The following is a 17,844-nucleotide window of genomic DNA, read 5'->3' on the forward strand; positions in this document are numbered from 1 at the left end:
TCTTGTGTTCTTTTACAGTCTCTTGTTATTGCAGCTTGATGCTAGCAACACGATACAGTCGAAAGATGGCTGGATTTGGAAACCCAAGTTCAAATCTAGACTTTGCCCCTTACTGCCCATATAACCTACAGCTCAACTTCAGTTCCTCTGGGGCTTTCTCATCCAGAAAATGAATAGTTGGACTAACCAACCTCTATGGGTTCCTTCCAGTTTTCAATATCTTATCTTCAACCTAGGATCAGGGGGGCAGCTTGCTTTTAGATGGGGTTCATTCCTCTTACTCAGTTACCAGGGTATTTGTCTTCCTTCCTTTCCTTCCCTTCCTTCCTTTCCTTTCCTTCCTCCCTTCCTCCCTTCCTTCCTTCCTTCCTTCCCTTCCCTTCTTTTCTTTTCCTTCCTTCCTTCCCTTCCCTTCCCTTCCCTTCTTTCCCCTTCCTTCCTTCCTTCCTTCCTTCCTTCCTTCCTTCCTTCCTTCCTTCCTTCCTTCCTTCCTTCCTTCCTTCCTTCCTTCCTTCCTTCCTTCCTTCCTTCCTTCCTTCCTTCCTTCCTTCCTTCCTTCCTTCCTTCCTTCCTTCCTTCCTTCCTTCCTTCCTTCCTTCCTTCCTTCCTTCCTTCCTTCCTTCCTTCCTTCCTTCCTTCCTTCCTTCCTTCCTTCCTTCCTTCCTTCCTTCCTTCCTTCCTTCCTTCCTTCCTTCCTTCCTTCCTTCCTTCCTTCCTTCCTTCCTTCCTTCCTTTCCTTCCTTCCTTCCTTCCTTCCTTCCTTCCTTCCTTCCTTCCTTCCTTCCTTCCTTCCTTCCTTCCTTCCTTCCTTCCTTCCTTCCTTCCTTTCCTTCCTTCCTTCCTTCCTTCCTTCCTTCCTTCCTTCCTTCCTTCCTTCCTTCCTTCCTTCCTTCCTTCCTTCCTTCCTTCCTTCCTTCCTTCCTTCCCTCCCTTCCCTTCCCTTCTTTTCCCTTCCTTCCTTCCTTCCTTCCTTCCTTCCTTCCTTCCTTCCTTCCTTCCTTCCTTCCTTCCTTCCCTTCCCTTCTTTTCCCTTCCTTCCTTCCTTCCCTTCCCTTCCCTTCTTTCCCCTTCCTTCCTTCCTTCCTTCCTTCCCTTCCCTTCCTTTCTTTTCTTTTCCTTCCTTCCTTCCTTCCTTCCTTCCTTCCTTCCTTCCTTCCTTCCTTCCTTCCTTCCTTCCTTCCTTTTCTTCCTTCCTTCCTTCCTTCCTTCCTTCCTTCCTTCCTTCCTTCCTTCCTTCCTTCCTTCCTTCCTTCCTTCCTTCCTTTCCTTCCTTCCTTCCTTCCTTCCTTCCTTCCTTCCTTCCTTCCTTCCTTCCTTCCTTCCTTCCCTCCCTTCCCTTCCCTTCTTTTCCCTTCCTTCCTTCCTTCCTTCCTTCCTTCCTTCCTTCCTTCCTTCCTTCCTTCCTTCCTTCCTTCCTTCCTTCCTTCCTTCCTTCCTTCCCTTCCCTTCTTTTCCCTTCCTTCCTTCCTTCCTTCCTTCCTTCCTTCCTTCCTTCCTTCCTTCCTTCCTTCCTTCCTTCCCTTCCCTTCTTTTCCCTTCCTTCCTTCCTCCCTTCCTTCCTTCCTTCCTTCCTCCTTCCTTCCTTCCTTCCTTCCTTCCTTCCTTCCTTCCTTCCTTCCTTCCTTCCTTCCTTCCTTCCTTCCTTCCTTCCTTTCTTCCTTCCTTCCTTCCTTCCTTCCCTTCCTTCCTTCCTTCCCTTCCCTTTCCTTCCTTCCTTCCTTCCTTCCTTCCTTCCTTCCTTCCTTCCTTCCTTCCTTCCTTCCTTCCTTCCTTCCTTCCTTCCTTCCTTCCTTCCTTCCTTCCATCCTTCCTTCCACTGAGAAAAAACAACCTCTTAGGGCCTTTGAACTAGTGTCAACAAAATATAGACAGATCTCATTTTATGGAAGGGGACAATTCCACTGACTACTATGACAGTAATGAGAATTTGTCTCCTGATATCAGAAGGTGAGAAGAGAAAAGAACAAGGGCACATACCCCTAGAGCACTGAGCCCAGGAGCAAGCACAGTACTGTAGGGGCCAATTAACATGAGTTTTTTGGAATACAGATTTCTTTCTTTCTTTCTTTCTTTTTCTGGGGCAATTGGGGTTAAATGATTTGCCTAGGGTCACACAATTAGGAAGTATTAAGTGTCTGAGACCAGATTTGACTCAGGTCTTCTGACTTCAGGAAAATGTAGATTTCTTTTAGAAGTTTTTATGTAAAGTCAAATTTGTGTAAAGTGAATTTATGTCAAATTGTCTGAAAAGCCTTTCAGTTTTCCTAGTAAAAGCCTTGGGCCTTAATGTCTGTGATTTTAAACATTTATAGCTAAATGCTTTTCCAAAATATTTTCCATGATTGCATATGTATCTGATTGCTCCCCATTTCAAAGAAAAGAAAGGGAAAGAAGAAATAGAATTTAAATTAGATTTTAATTTTAATTAAAACAAAAAACCCCAAGTGTTTAGAAAAAAAATTGTTTAACATGAAATGGGGGGAGATTAAAATATTTTTAAAACATTAAAAATAAGGGACAGCCAGGTGGTGTAGTGGATAGAGCACTAGCCTTGAATTCAGGAGGACCTGAGTTCAAATCTGGTCTCAGACACTTAACACTTCCGAGCTGTGTGACCCTAGGCAAGTCACTTAATCCCAATTGTCTCAGGGGAAAAACAAATAAATAAATGTTTTTCCAAGCCTTAATTGGGAGGAAGGTGAGCTTCTTAGACAGCATGGTACTGCCACCTACTGACCAATTTACATTTCTGCAAGGCTTTTTCAAGCTGAACTCTTCATCTAATAAAGATGGATCTGTTCATAATCTTTAGCTCCCAAATCACCTATCTTCTGGACTTCCCCCCTTTGTCTTAAGCAACACCATCTTTTTTTTCACTTGGATCCACAATCTTGGACGTTATTTTTTTTCCTTTATTAAAACTTTTTATTTTTCAAAACATATGCGTGGACAATTCTTCAATATTAGCCCTTGCAAAATTCTGTATTCCAATTCCCCTTCTCCTTCCCCCACATCCTCCCCTAGATGGCAAGTAGTCCAATATATATTAAACATGGTAGAAATATATGGTAAATCTAATATATGCATATATATTTATAGAATTATCTTGCCACACAAGAAAAATCATGCCAAACCAGAAAAAAAAGAGAAAGAAAATAAAATGCAAGCAAACAACAATAGAAAGAGTGAAAATGCTATGTTATGAACCACACTTAGTTCCCTCAGTTGGACATTATTCCTTTCTCCTCTCTCCTTCTCCCCAAATATCCAATCAATTAGCTCATGTTTCCATTTCTAGTCCTAAAAAATCCCTCGTACCCTGTTGCCTTCTTTCTCCTCACATAACTGCCACTCTACTTCAAGGTCTATCTGCTCTTACTTGGACTCCTTGTTGTAAGAGCTCCCTACTTGGTCTTCCTGCCTCAAAGCTTTTCCTTTTCCAACTCACCCTCCACACTTGCCAAAGTGATTTTCCTGAAATGCTAGTCTGAACATGTCACAATCTTCCTCAATGGACTCCAATAGCTCCCTAAGACCTCTGGGATCAAGATTAAGAATTAACCCAGAACTTAAAAACCACCTCAAGACTAGTTTTTCAAAATCTCTCCACAATTTGCCTCTAATCTCTTTTGAAATGATTTTATAATATGCCCTTTCCCACATTCCCCCTTGCTGCTACTAACTTGGTTGCCCATCTCTGAGTCTGCACTGACTAAATCCACAAACTACGTCACCTTATCCTTTCAGAATCCCTTATTTCTTCCTCCTCATGACCCCTTCTGCAAAAAGCCTTTCCTCCTTCACCTCAGCTCCTAACATTCTAGTTCTATTTTTTTTTTTTACTTTGCATTCATTGTCTATATTGTTGATTCCTTAGAATATAAGCTCTCTGAGGGCAGAAGTCATTTCACTTTTGTCCTGTTTCCCCAGCAGAAGCAGGTGCATAATAGGCATTTAATAACGCTCCAAGGATATATCCAACTTCCTATTTCAGGCTGAATGGAAGATCTTTTTAAGGCTTTTCAATCTCCATTATTTAACAGTGGTAGCAGGTGGTTAAATCAAAGTCACAAGGACGCACAGTTAAATGGCAGCTCTAGGGATTGCCCTCAAATTCAGCACTTTTCTCACTGTCCTGCTCCTTTATGTTTTTCACTAGTTCTGAGCAGAAATCCTCAGATCTCAGCCTCTGGTTTCCCAAGGGGCTCTCGACAATGCACGACATTTAGTTCCCAAGCAAGTCAGTTGCCAGGATTCATTCCATGGCGCCCAAAATGGGGAAAAGGTGCAATGTTTCTCTCCTCTCTGCATTACTTCCTGGTCACATTTTGTTTCTTGCTTCCAGGGTCAGCTGGTGACCAGAGATTATCCTGATTATGCCTTGGCAGTGATTGGCCTGCTTGTGGCCTCTTCCACCATGTGCATCCCCTTGGTGGCTCTGGGAACCTTCATCATGAACAGATGGAAAAGGGGAAACACATCTGCTATGGTGTGAGCAGGAGGACTCCGGAAAGATGTCTTTTTGGAGCAGTTGAAAGAACTGTGTACTCACTCGTCCATTTTTGCGTAGTTCATATTTATAGATTTACTTTCTTTGGAAGTCTTTTTATTTTTATTTTTTAAACATGCCAGTAGTAGTCTGGAGAAAAGTCTCTCAGCTTTCAGGGCTTTTAAAGGAGGAAATAGAACCACATGGTCTAAGGAGACCCATCGAAGAGACTCTACAAACTACTCACGACTTCCTCTCCTTTACTCTTCCCAGCCAGGCTACTTAGCACTGACTTGCTAGCCAAAGCATCCTAACAAAAACAGGCTCTTGTGACAGGAGAGATTTGAAAGTGATTTCCTTGTCGTTTGTGGCAAGATATAGTCACTCTCTTCTAGTGTCTGTTCATATGGGATCTGGTTGAAGTCAAATTTTCCTTTTTTTCCTAATGGGGAAAAGGGCAAGTGCTAGGGCATGTGCTAGGGGAACCTTGGCTCTCTGAACATGTTTGAAAGTTATCAAGAGAAGTACAGATGTTCCAGGAATTAACTTTTTTAGAATATAAACAAATGGGCAGTTTCCATTCTGCAACATGGCATTCATATTATTCCCCTTTAAGAATTTTTTTTTTGAAGATTTAAGATGAAGACTGAAACTATCTCAGTGATATAAGTTCCTGTCAGGTAAACAAATTCCCCCTACCAATACAGGTTGGGACCCCTGCAACTTTTAAGGTTTAGAGATCCAGAACAGGGAAAGGTTGAGCCACTTGGCTAAAGCCACACAGTCAGTATGTGTCAAAGGTGGGATTTGAAGTGGGGTCTTCATGACTTTGAGTCTGGCTTTCTTTCCTATGCTGGGATGACTTTTTGAGAATCTGCCCTTCTGAATTGAACATAGTTCTAACAGCAAGACCTGACGGAGCACAAAGGAAGAAGGTATCCACTGGGAGCATCTTATATAGATTTTTTTTTTCCTGAGGTAATTGGGGTTAAGTGACTTGCCCAGGGTCACACAGCTAGGAAGTGTTAACACTGTCTGAGTACAAATTTGACCTCAGGTCCTCCCTACTTCAGGGCTGTTGCTCTATCTACTGCACCACAGTAAATCCACAGCCTTTTTTAGAGAGGAGGTGGAAGAATTGTGTCTGGTCCTTTTCTGGATGGAGTAGTTCCCCATCTCTACCAAGCCTGACTGCAAGTCATCCTTGAGGATTTGGGTGGGATACGCAACAGAACCCAAAGTTGCCACAGGATGAGGCACTGGAGGAAGTTGTCAATCATGTGGCTCTAATACAAATAAACAAGACGGTCATGAAGCCCATCTGACATGTAGTACAAACCAATTATTGACCAGTATTTATTAAAAACCTACTAAAAATCTTATCATAATTTCTGCTTCGTTTTTATTGTGATGAACTAAGAACTGATCATAGTATTAGGATTATAGAATTTAGAAAGGATTTCTATGGGTAGATTTTGTTAAGGAGAGATTTTTGTTTGGGAGGGACCAAAGTCCACAGGACAACTTTTGAGAAACTTATTCAATATTCACTCAACAAATATTTGCTGAGCGCTTAATATGTGCATAAGTAGTTTGCAGTTTCCAAATAGAACAAGCCATGGCGCCTGCCCTCAAGGAGCTTAAGCTCAGGTAGGAAAAATAAGACAGGCACAAATATGTACAAGATAGAGTAGAGCACCATAAAAGCTCAGAGGAAAGAGGGGTCCATTTGAGGGTGCAAGAAATCAGGGAAATCTTCATGGAGAATTGGAGCTGGAACTTGAAGAATGATAGGGATGAGGGGTGGAAAAGAAGCCATTCCAGACATGGGGAATTGCAGGAACAAATAATGCACAAGCACTGGAAGTGGTAAAGCGTGTGAGGAACAGTGAGTGGCCACATAAGGTAGTTAAAGGGAAAAAGGAAAATAAGCTCGTTTGCATCGGGCATTTAGGGCCAGAAACTAGGGCTTGGGAGTCTATTCTGCCAGTGTCTCTCGTTCTTCCCACGGGATATTCCTCTGGAGCAAGTAAAGGCATTAGAGATTCAAGCCTTGGTCTTCCTGCGCTTGAAGTAAATGGCCTTCCGCTTCCCTCCCTCTTTTCTACTCCAAGTTTTTTTGTTTTTTTTTGTTTTTGTTTTTGTTTTTGTTTTTTTTTCCTGAGGCTGGGATTAAGTGACTTGCCCAGGGTCACACAGCTGGGAAGTGTTAAGTGTCTGGATGATTTTAAATAGGTAGATGGTATATTCTGAATTTATACAACTTTCTGAGGACCAGATCCTGAGAACCCATATAAATAAATCACCATTCTTTGTATGGATGAAAGTCACTTGAAACAACAATGGTTTTAAGTGTGCTTTCAACAAATTCATTTCTGAGCTAATTTAAAGAAACATAACAAGCATATGTTGAATTATAAGTCATTTTTATAATATGCTTCATGAGAAAAATCAGATTTACTATTTTTCTTATTTAGGTGGAAAGAGTGAGCACCTATTAATATGCATGAGGCACTATGGGGTAAATGGGACACTGATCTTGGACCCACACCCGACCTGCTTCCCATGACTTGGGGAACAGGAATTATGTGGGGATGGAAGCACCATTACATAAAACTATTTCCTTGCCAACTTTTTATCTGCCATATAATAGGATTATTAAAATTCAAATGTCTTTGTGGCATTGGTTAACTGTAGGATGAAAGTGAAACTATGAAGAGGGAGCTAAGTTTGGATATTCTTTAGCTCTTCCAGCTGAAACCTGGATATATTTTTTTTAGATTTTTAAGAATTATAACTTTTTATTGATAGTACATATGCATGGGTAATTTCTTATACAACATTATCCCTTGCACTCACTTATGTCCGGACTTTTCCCTCCACCCCCTCCCCTAGATGGCAGGCAGTCCCATACATGTTAAATGTGTTACAGTATATCCTAGATACAAGATATGTGTGAAGAACCGAATTTCTTGTTGCACCGGAAGAATTGGATCCGGAAGGTAAAAATAACCTGGGAAGAAAAACAAAAATGCTCACAGTTTACGCTCATTTCCCAGTGATCCTTCTCTGAGTGTAGCTGATTCTGTCCATCCTTGATCAATTGGAACTGAATTGGACCTTCTCATTGTCAAAGATATCCACTTCCATCAGAATGCTGGATATAATTTTTGAAAAGCCTCCAAGATATATCTTTAATGATATGGCTCCAGTCCAACTTTACAGACATTTTACCTATGTAGATTGTTCTAGAAATTATTTTTATCATGCAAAATATTAATATTACAACCTTCACTAACTGGGTATAACAATCAGACTAAATCAGTTATGAAAGATAAAGGGCTTAGAAGGACCTCAGAGGCTACATAGTTCAATCTCATTTTACAGATGAGGAAACTGAGGACCAAGAAAGTTGTGTGGCTTACCAAGGTCACAGAAGTAGTGGATGTTGAGGGAAGTTCTGAACCCAAATCCTAGGACTTCAATGTTCTAGCCACTGCACCACACTATTTCCTAATTTACTGTTCTTTGAAATCAGGATTGCTGTCTCCCTACATCTGGAATACACTCCGTTTCTCATTTTGTCTTCGTATTCTCAGCATCTTATCCGTGTCTTCTACCCAGCGCTTATTAAACTTTACAAATATTTATTAATATTGAATTAAATATTAATTTAGTTCATATAAATCCATAGCTGGTTTGAACCTGTTATACCTGTTTGCCTCAGTTTCCTCAACTGTAAGATGGAGATGATAATCATACAACTTACCAGCAAGGTTTTTGTGAGGTCGAATGAAGTGAAATGCCCAGTACATATCCTATACATTACTTATTGTAATAAGTTATTGTTTTATTGTTACTAGCAACCTATTATTATTTGTTGTTACTTATAACTCAGAGGTCAAATCTGGTATTTAACTCAAATTAAACCAGTGAAAATGATAGTCTTGGGTTCCACTCTTCTCCCACAATCCTCCATGTATGGCAAGGACACTGGAGTCTTCCAGTACTCCGGCTCCATGCCCCTGTTGTTATCCCCGCTCCTCTCCTTGCAGCCTCAGCCCCCATGCCAGCACTCGCATCGCCCCTCTCCCCAGCTCAGCCGGCCTCCAGGGTAAGGCAGGTTTCTCCCCAGCACTAAGGCACGCCTCCTGCTTGGGCTGGTCCCTTCTCTGTCCCGATCCGTCCTTCACACAGGCCGAAGTGACTTGGTTAAGGTGAAGGGCTCACCTCCTTGAGCTCCGGTGTCTCCAAGCATCCCAATCCTGAAGGCTTATTTGGTCTAGCTTTTAAAACCCTTCCCAACTGTACATTAAGTACTTAATGCCTCTTCCAGCCCAGCTGTCCAACTAGATCGCCCTTCCAGACACCCTCCCCCAGCCAAGACTTTGCCTCCCATTTCTGTCACCTTGCACGGGCTGGTCCCCATCCCTGGGATGCACCGCACCTCCAACTCCAGGCCTTTTCTTCAAAACAAATCTAACTGTGGGGCAGCTAAGTGGCAAGTGAAGTCCGGAACTCTCCTCCTCGAGTTCAAATCTCACCTCAGACCAGCTGTGCAACTCTGGGCAAGTCATTTAATCCCATGTGCCTCAGTTTCCCCATCTGTAAAATGAGCTGGACAAGGACATGGCCAACCACTCATGTCTTTATCAAGAAAACCCTAAATGAGGTCACAAATGACTGACCATCACCGTTACCACCCCCTTCTAAAAGCCTTTCTGAGGGACGCCCTGACTGCTAGATCCCCACAATTTGCCTCATACCCACTTTTTTATACATTTCCTGTCTCCTTCCATAGACATTCCTAGGCAACAGAGAGTGGCTCCTTTGGTTTTGATCACCAGCAACAAGTACAGCATGGCTCCCCACAGCCAGCTCTTAATAAATGCTGAGATCTTTTTGGAAAAAAAATAAATTTAACTGATTTCTTCACTTCTCACACTTTTATGTCCTTTCCTTCTTCCCCCACTCAGAGCCATACCATACAACAATGAATTTTTAATTGCCCTTAAACTCAACAATATGATCAATAAGGTTCTTATTTTCAGGCTGTGGACATTCTCTCAAACAAGACAGGCTGACCTCTCCTTGGATTAGCGGCGCTGTTCCTGATGTGCTGTGACCCAACCAATTCCACACATGGCAGCCAGCCCTCTGGGGGTGAACCTCTCCAAACCTGGGCAGGAGGCTGTTAAGATGCCATCCTAGTCTTTCCGGCTTGGAAGGGCCCGTCACACGGGTGGCATAAGCTTCGAGAACTTGGGACCACCGCCATTCGGTGGGCAGAAGGCAAAAGACTTCAGTGAGGGAATGAGGGAACATAAGATGATAAAAATTTAATGACAACTCAGTAAATGCTATTTCCCCCATCTCTTGTAACCTCCTATAGCACTTGATACTGCTGGGCAATTGATACAGAAAATGTATACAAGATCTCATGACCAAGATCATTCACATTCAGTGCAAGAGGATGTGCTGAGAGCTATTAAAGCCTCTGGATTAGTTAATCTGGGATAGTTTAAATATGCCCCAGAACTCTTTTGTGCCTTTATGTCCCCTTTTCCCCACCTAATTGATCTCTGAAGGTCAATTATCCCGGGTGAGACTCCTCCAATAAGCCCAATTCTAAAGGGATGTCAAGGGTGGATTCTCGAAGCAAGAAGGAACCTTGAAGAGTCATTTTATGGACAGAGGGAAACTGAGGCCCGATAATGTACCACAATTTAGCCACTTCTCAGTCCACAGACTTTGTAGTACTTAGCAGAGAGCTTGTCACTTAATAAATGCTCTTCATTGGCTTGAATTCCCGTTCTTTGTTACATGACACATCTGTCCTTAATATCCTCGGTTATACTGGCTCTGTGTGTGCTTTTATATATATATATATATATATATATATATATATATATATATATATATATATATATATATATATATATATATATATATATATATATATATATATATATATATATACACACACACACACACACAACACACACACAAAATTATCCTTAAATAAAAGGTTCTGGAATTTGTACAAGAATCAGTAAAGCTCACTAGAGTTTGTAGCTTTTCCTAATTTTTTTTAAAAAGAGAAACATGTTTATTTCAAATTTCTCTGGTCCCCCCATTCTCTCTTTTCAGCTGGCAGATCCCACAGACCCTTTGGCCAGTGGGTGGGTAGCTCCTCTGAATTGGGTATGATGATTCTAACTCAAAGGCAGCTAGATGCTCTCTTACTATTTCTCTCCCGATCCTGGCTATCAATTTCCTATTCATCATCTTTGCCGTGTTTATTTCTGACCCAAAGATCAATCTCTTTGGTAAGGAAAGAAGAAATTAGTCTAGCTGCTCCCCCTCCACTCTGCGAGTTACATAATTCCATCCACTGGCACAGCACGTGCCCATATCCCTTCTTCAAAGCTCTTTTCCCCAACATTGTGAAAACAAAAACTTTTGTGTTTTAAATCATCCTTTAAGCTTAGGACTCGAGGCTAATCTGTGAATTTAATTTGTCATCCTTCACCTTTACTATAAAATAATATTCGCAGAGCTAATGAAATACACATTATTTCCCCCATATTTTAATGGCTCCTTAAGACTTTATTTCCTTCTTTTAGTTGCTGTCAATGTACTTGCTTGTAGCACTAGCCTTTTATCCACCTTCCCAAGTTAAACGGCAGAATCTGAGATTCAAACTAGATCCTCTGATTTCAAATGCAGTCTCTTTTCTCCTGAACCTTGCTGCCCGACTCCTTCAGTTCTGAGTGTCTGCCGGCAACAAGGAAGGGACCTAGTTGTGGAAAGATCATTTCAAGCTAAATGCCATCTCAGCTCAAAGTATTTACATAACAGTTAAGAGCTACTTGTCTTTCTGGAAGTAAATGTGCTCGAGAAATTCTTACCTTAAAAAAAGTATTCAAGTTCTTCCACTACCTCCTTAGATTTTCATTTTAAAGTTGTAATCACAACCAAACGACTCATTTGACTGTATATCTAAGACAATGAATGTCTCAAGAATAGGGGCTTTCCTTAAAGGATTTCTCTCACCATAAATCCTAAGCTCTATAAAACTGACCACCAACTCATGAACCTAAGGCCAATCTGGTAACAAATCAAGATTTTGACAAGACTGGTTCTCAGTCCATCTCTAGGCCAAGAGCGCGAATTCCAGCAGGCCATAGGGGAGACTGCTCTCTGCTTGCATATCCTTGAAAGAATCCAGGGTCACCTCTTTACCACATGATAAGGAAAAACAGAAGATATTAGTTATAAATAGGCTGCTAAAATAAATAGAACACTTGTGGTTCAGCACAAGAAAAAATGTTTTTCTAGCTATTTTTTTGCACACATTAAAGAACTATGCTATTTTCTCAAATGTTTAAAAGAAATCACTATGAAATATCATTGTAAAATGACATATGAATTTGATTTGGGATAAACACACAGTAACACTGCCTTTTTGGAACAGGGAGGAAGACTGAGTCAGAAATGGAACTTAAACGTAAGCATGAATGGCAAAAAGATTCAAATAATCTTACTAGAAGTTTGTGTCTGTGATGGAAGTTGATCTAAAAATCAATCAAATGTTTGTTGCTCTATCATGGGAAGATTCTTATTTAAAGGATGTGGAAACTGCCTCAACGATAATGTTGGACCAAACTGGGAAAGGAGCAGTGACCCCAAATTACTCTCTAAACAAATGCCATCATTTAATTTTTTTTCCCATTGATGTTATATAGCCACAAGTCATAGAACACCACTTTTTCAAAAGAATCAAAATTGTGAGAGACTAAAATTGTGAGTGAAATTTCCCAGGTGGAAAAAAAATAAAGGCTATGGAAATTTGTACCCAAACCTTTACGAATTTCATAATAAATTTTCATTTATTGACTGAATCAAAACTTCTCATTCTAATGTACATATGTATATAAATTAAATCCTGTTGTGATGCACAATGAAACAAATTAGCTTTTTTTAATAGAGGAAAAGGTTTAACATTGCACCCTGGGTCATTTTCCGTGGCCATTCTCTGCTCCAATCCTCCATGAGGAATGACAGGAGGAGCTAAGTTAGAATCACTGGATTCCAACCTTGAGCCTGGGGCCATGTTTAAGCCTGGCCAATACTGCCCAACTGCTTATCATCTTCACCCCACATCTTCTTTCCCATTTTATACTTCATCCCAAGAACTACACTCAAACCTCCAGTGTTCTTTGAAAAGGGGATGTCAATTAAAAAGTTTCATTTGCCATCCCTCTCCAGACCACGAGCCTTCCTTGGCAAGTTGTCCTCCATCTATATTATCTCCTTTTATTGTAATATAAGCTCATTTTTGTATTTGTATTCCCTAGTGCTTTTAGCACAGTCCCTGGCTGACAGTAAGTACTGAATGTTTGGATTTTTTTCCCCCATTCATTCATAAATTTGGTTATGAGGTAGAAATCCTATAGAAATGTATTCTAGGATCTTGTCTATAAAATACTTACTAAACTCTCAAACACTAGCAGTCATAAAACATTAATCTGGAAGTTGTAGGCAAGAGGAAGTGGCAATTAAGAAGTTAAAGCCTAATCTGTTTTCTGGAAGGATAGGAAGAGAAAGATCCTGGGCAATAGACCCCCAGGAGGCTTCGGGTCTTAGGAGAAGTCAGGATATCTACTCTTCTGTTCCCAGATCAACAGTTCTTCCTGAGGAACGGGGAGCCAGAGCCAGCTGGTGGGAAATATTAAAAGCCCCCATTAAGGCAAAGGGGAATCAGATTTGTGTCTGGGGCTGTCGTGTGCGCCGTCACTTCTCTTGCCCCTGGCCTGGAGGTTGAGGCCTGAGAACTAACAAGGCAGTCAGGACCACTTTTCCTCTGACAAGAAAGTGGTGAGGCTTTTTAAAGGGCAGGGGATGGCTGAGGAAAGAAGGGAAGATTTATACTCATTCTAGAGCATAAGTCACCCAGACGACCAGTCAGTGTGAGTGACTGACAGCGGAGCTTCTGGAGAGTAGAGAGATGACTGAGGGAAGGAATGAGTCTAGAAAGCAGTGGACTCTCATCCCAAGGAGACCTGGGTCACCTTGGACTGTACGTTATCACACAGAAGCCATCTCAAAGTTGTTCTGTCATGTAGAGCTGAGCAGGAACATCGCTGTTAAGTCACATGAAATGTCAACAAAGCTTCCAAAGGACTGGCAAGATTCTGCATTAGACACAACCAGCAGCACACAAAAAAACTTGTTCCAGGGCATCAGGAATCACTGAAAGCCTCTGGGGACATTAGGACAATTACAAAGTTCTCTCCTTTGAATATGTGGCTTGGAGCAGGCTATGTCTTCACAAGATGTATCTATAACTTATTATTAATGATAATTAATATTAATTATTATTAGTGTGTTTACACTATTAATGTATCTATAACTTATCAGTTGGAACCTAAGTTTTTAAACAACAAAAACAAATACAACCCATTTTACACAAAAAGTAGATGAAATGAGGATTTGTTACAATTTCTCCAGTATCTTTTTGGTGCTATCTACAATTTAGAGGGGAAAAAAACCACACAGACCTTCAAATTAAGAGTACAGGAACAACAATGTCAGGAGTTAGAAAAGAACGTGGAGTTTTATTATCATTTGCAGATATACAGTATATGAAATAAAACCACTGTAGAATTTTGAAAGATATACTTTAGAAACTAATAAACCTAAATTAATCCATCTCTTCAAAGCAGCCAGATTTGCAATTCAGATTTGGTCTTTTTTGCAGTTGGTGAAACGAGTTTTTAGCATGAAATGGCTAAAAGCTTTTGGATTATGTACTATAATAGACATAGGCAGATCCCATAGTCCATCTGTCTTTGGAGCAAATTACATTTATTTACATATTAAGAACAGGTAGTCCACTTATATCTTAGTCATTACGCCTTTGATGACTGAGTTTAAACTATACAAGATTTTTCAACTATTATTTCCATACAAGTTCTAAAAGCAACAGCTTCTCGTTATGAGTGCTAACAAAAGATAATCTTGAAACAAAAAGGCTTTTAGAAACATTTAAAGATAAAATGAATCAGTACTCTTGAAACAAAGAAACTGTACATATTTTCAAGCACAACACTGACACATTGGAGCAGTGCTTTAAGTGAATTATCTTTTAATGGTGGCAACTATATTACATAGTTTTAGAATGTTGGACTTCATAATTGCGATTTGAATATGCAGTTGTATTCACAATTAGAACTACGCGTAGCTTTGAAAGCGTATTTCCTGTCTGTTTTTGCACATAAATCAAAGTTGACATTGGTCCTTGATTAAGAGAACTATGACTTGAAGTTCTAGATTTGAGACACACACCGATACACAGCAGAAGTCACGGACGTAGTCAATGCTGTCACCAGTACCACGCGTGGAAAGGAGGCTGCCGCTCCCAGTGCAAAGATGGGGCCCTCCCCCAAACCCTCGGCTCTTGGAGGCCGGGTGCTCCTTCTCAGAAGGCTCAGGGGCACATCTCGCCCTCCGTGACAACCAAACACGGATGCTTTGGGCCTTTAACTCAAGAGTAGAACATCACAAAGAAAAGAGGCTTTACATTCATTCTTCTTTGATTTCATGTACCTTCTTTAGAAAGAAAAGAGAATTCTCCCTAAGTTTTGTCTTCACACTGAAGTGGTCAGTCTAACTGCAATGACAAAAGTATTGCCAGGAGAGTGTGGTGGGGAAGTAGTACAATTCAAACATTCACCAGCATACTCAGAGACCCCTGAAATGAAGACTTCAAATTTTTTAATCAAACTTTTAGATGGAAACAAGATTAACGTTTTCATAGAAGTTTTTAGCGTTTAACAAGTTTTAGCTTTTCACAGAAGTCCACAAAGAGACTTGTCGATTATGATTGGTTCTGAGATGACAAGAATGAAACTCAAGCTAGAAAAATAATTTTACTATTTTAAATAGTGAAAGAAGCTCAATTTAGTTTATACATTACCAATACTGCACCAGTTGGATAAGTAGATTCCTCTAGCTCTCCTATTCCGTTCAGCAGAATCTGGGTTGAAATTCTGGCAGGTTTTAAAGCCAAAAACATCACCATGGCTTTGACCTGCATTGTTCTAATTGGGAGGATTCCACTTCCAACTAATGCACTATTTAGAAGATCATTCTGAAGGTGGCTGTGCCACCAGATTTCAATTGTATGTCACCATCACTAAATAAAGTATAGGATTTGCTTTTTTCTAAAGATAAAAAAAGCTAAGAAGACACCTGGCTGGTGTGGAAAGCAGATCAGTAAAGACTCCAATTCTGAATTGTGGAATCTTCTAGGCCAAGCCGCTTTCCACAAATACAAATTCAGTCTATCTTTTCTTTTTGGACCAGTTTTGGAGCATCGACGAAATCCTTGCCATTGTAAATAATGATTAAAAATGTTCCAATGCTTGCAATTGCCCAGAAGAGCACATAGGCCAATGTCTCTGTCCACGTGTCACCTGTTTAGATTTTTAAAAAGAAAGAAAATTAGATCTATGTCAGTTCAGCATAATTATCCAATCCAATTATTAGCACAGTCATAATAATCACATCTAGTCAAAAGTGAATGAAATTGGTCTTTTTAGGATTCAAAATTTTAAAAAGTTACATCATACCGCACAAATAATTACTATTTTTAGAAGGTGTTAAAATAAACTATTTAAAGAATTTTACTCCAAACATAATGGATAATCAAAAGGCCAATAGCTACATCTCACTTTACACAATATATGTATTCCTGCAAAGTATTAAATGTATAAACTATAAAGAGCCATACCAGGCCCGAGGTAGAGAAGGTCTGTTTTCCTAGGCTTCCTCTTTGAAGTGGAAACTAGTATCACTGTGACTGAAACTAAGGAAACACATAGACACCTACACATGGGGCGGGGCAGGAAGGCTGCCTCTCCTAGTTCCCATCTCCAGACTTTTATCCAGGTACTTCTTCTATTTTGCTTTTTTTAAAACCAACAACTGGTAAAACATGGCTTTGGAGACTAGCAATCAGACGCAGCCCATATAAGCACAGAACAAATCAGTGACAAGGCTACTGGGCTTTAACAAAATTAGTAATTTCAGTCAGGGCCGATCTTCACCTGACTGGAACAAGAAGGAATTCGAGTCCTCCTGGCAGCTGAGAGAAGTTAGCAGCCCTCTACAGACCCCTCCCCCTGCCCTGACACCTCTTCTTTCAGTCCTAGTCCCATGCCCCCCTCCCCTAGAGGACTTCTTTACTCTGAAGATTGATTGACTAATTGAAGACTGATCTCCAAAGGTGCTCCTCAGTCACACCCACCATTCTGCAGACACTGCCCCTCTCACACCTGAGCACAATCCAAGCCGCTTCTTCCCCTCCCTGTGCCACTGTTCTACCCGGATCTTCACTCTCCCACTTCCATGCCAATGTCACAGGGGCCACCTAAATGGCTCTTCCTCTCTCTGTTACAACTGCCAACTACCGTGACTGCCTCAGGAGTCCACAGGCTTTCAAATAATGCAGAGAAATGCTGCCCAAGTCCCTGTTCTGCTACATTGGAGGGATAACTGTGCCTCATTAGTATGGGTTACACATGCGTGCACACACACACACACACACACACACACACACACACACACACACACACGCAGGCGCCTGCATGTGTACGACATTTGGCCCACCTGCCCCTCCCGCTCCTCCTCCACATCCCAGCTCTTGTCTGAGGTGGCCTCTGCAGCATCCCTCTAAGGCAGCCCTTCTCTCCATCATCCCCCCGCCCCAGACAGCTGTAATGACTACCAAGGCTCTCCCTGCTCCAACCTAGCCTCCATCCCAACCCATCCTTTGAGATGTCCCCAAAGCACAGGCCAGATGATGTCATTTCCTTCCTCACTAAGCACCAGGGGCTTCTTATTGCCTGAAGATCAAACAGAAAATGCCATCTGGCATCCAAAGTCCTCTGTCCCTTTCCAGTCTTACAGCCCTCTTAGATCTGGGGTCTGTGGCCTCCTGCCTGTCCCTCATCTGGCCTCCAGGCCTTCTTCCTTTCTTCCCAGAACATTCTCCAAGGCCATCATCCCCTCCCAACTACGATCCTACCTTTTACAAGAGCCCTCCTGACCCCTGTTCCTTCCAGTAACCCTGCCCATTGATTATTTCTTACTGAAGCCGGAGAGGGCCTGTCTCTATGCAGCTATTTGGTTATTTTGGTTTCTCATCAGCCTGTGAGCTCTAGGTCAGGGACTGTTTTTCACTTTCCTTTTTTATCACCAGACCTACGTGTCTGGCACATAGGAGGCACCTAACAAATGTTTAATGACTGAATGAATACGTCAGGGAATATATGCTGCACAATTTAATC

At 41.2% G+C, this 17,844-nt stretch overlaps 2 protein-coding genes across 3 annotated transcripts in view; one reads left to right on the top strand and one right to left on the bottom strand.

The window, feature by feature from the left end:
• Positions 1 to 5,869, top strand: part of SLC6A20 (solute carrier family 6 member 20) — a 54,188-nt gene extending 48,319 nt beyond the window's left edge. Inside the window, exon 11 of the mRNA XM_074271329.1 lies at positions 4,346 to 5,869. Within this exon, the coding sequence (XP_074127430.1) occupies positions 4,346 to 4,495 (150 nt within the window). The 3' untranslated portion in view covers positions 4,496 to 5,869. The remainder of the gene's footprint in view (positions 1 to 4,345) is intronic.
• An 8,213-nt stretch (positions 5,870 to 14,082) lies between these two features.
• SACM1L (SAC1 like phosphatidylinositide phosphatase) overlaps positions 14,083 to 17,844 on the bottom strand; it is a 50,534-nt gene continuing 46,772 nt past the window's right edge. For both annotated transcript variants that reach the window (XM_074271330.1, XM_074271331.1), the window contains one exon: positions 14,083 to 15,969. In XM_074271330.1, coding sequence (XP_074127431.1) covers positions 15,833 to 15,969 — 137 coding nt within the window. In that variant the 3' untranslated portion in view covers positions 14,083 to 15,832. The remainder of the gene's footprint in view (positions 15,970 to 17,844) is intronic.

This window comes from Sminthopsis crassicaudata, chromosome 5, assembly GCF_048593235.1.
Source record: "Sminthopsis crassicaudata isolate SCR6 chromosome 5, ASM4859323v1, whole genome shotgun sequence".
In the NCBI taxonomy this organism is placed as follows: domain Eukaryota; kingdom Metazoa; phylum Chordata; class Mammalia; order Dasyuromorphia; family Dasyuridae; genus Sminthopsis; species Sminthopsis crassicaudata.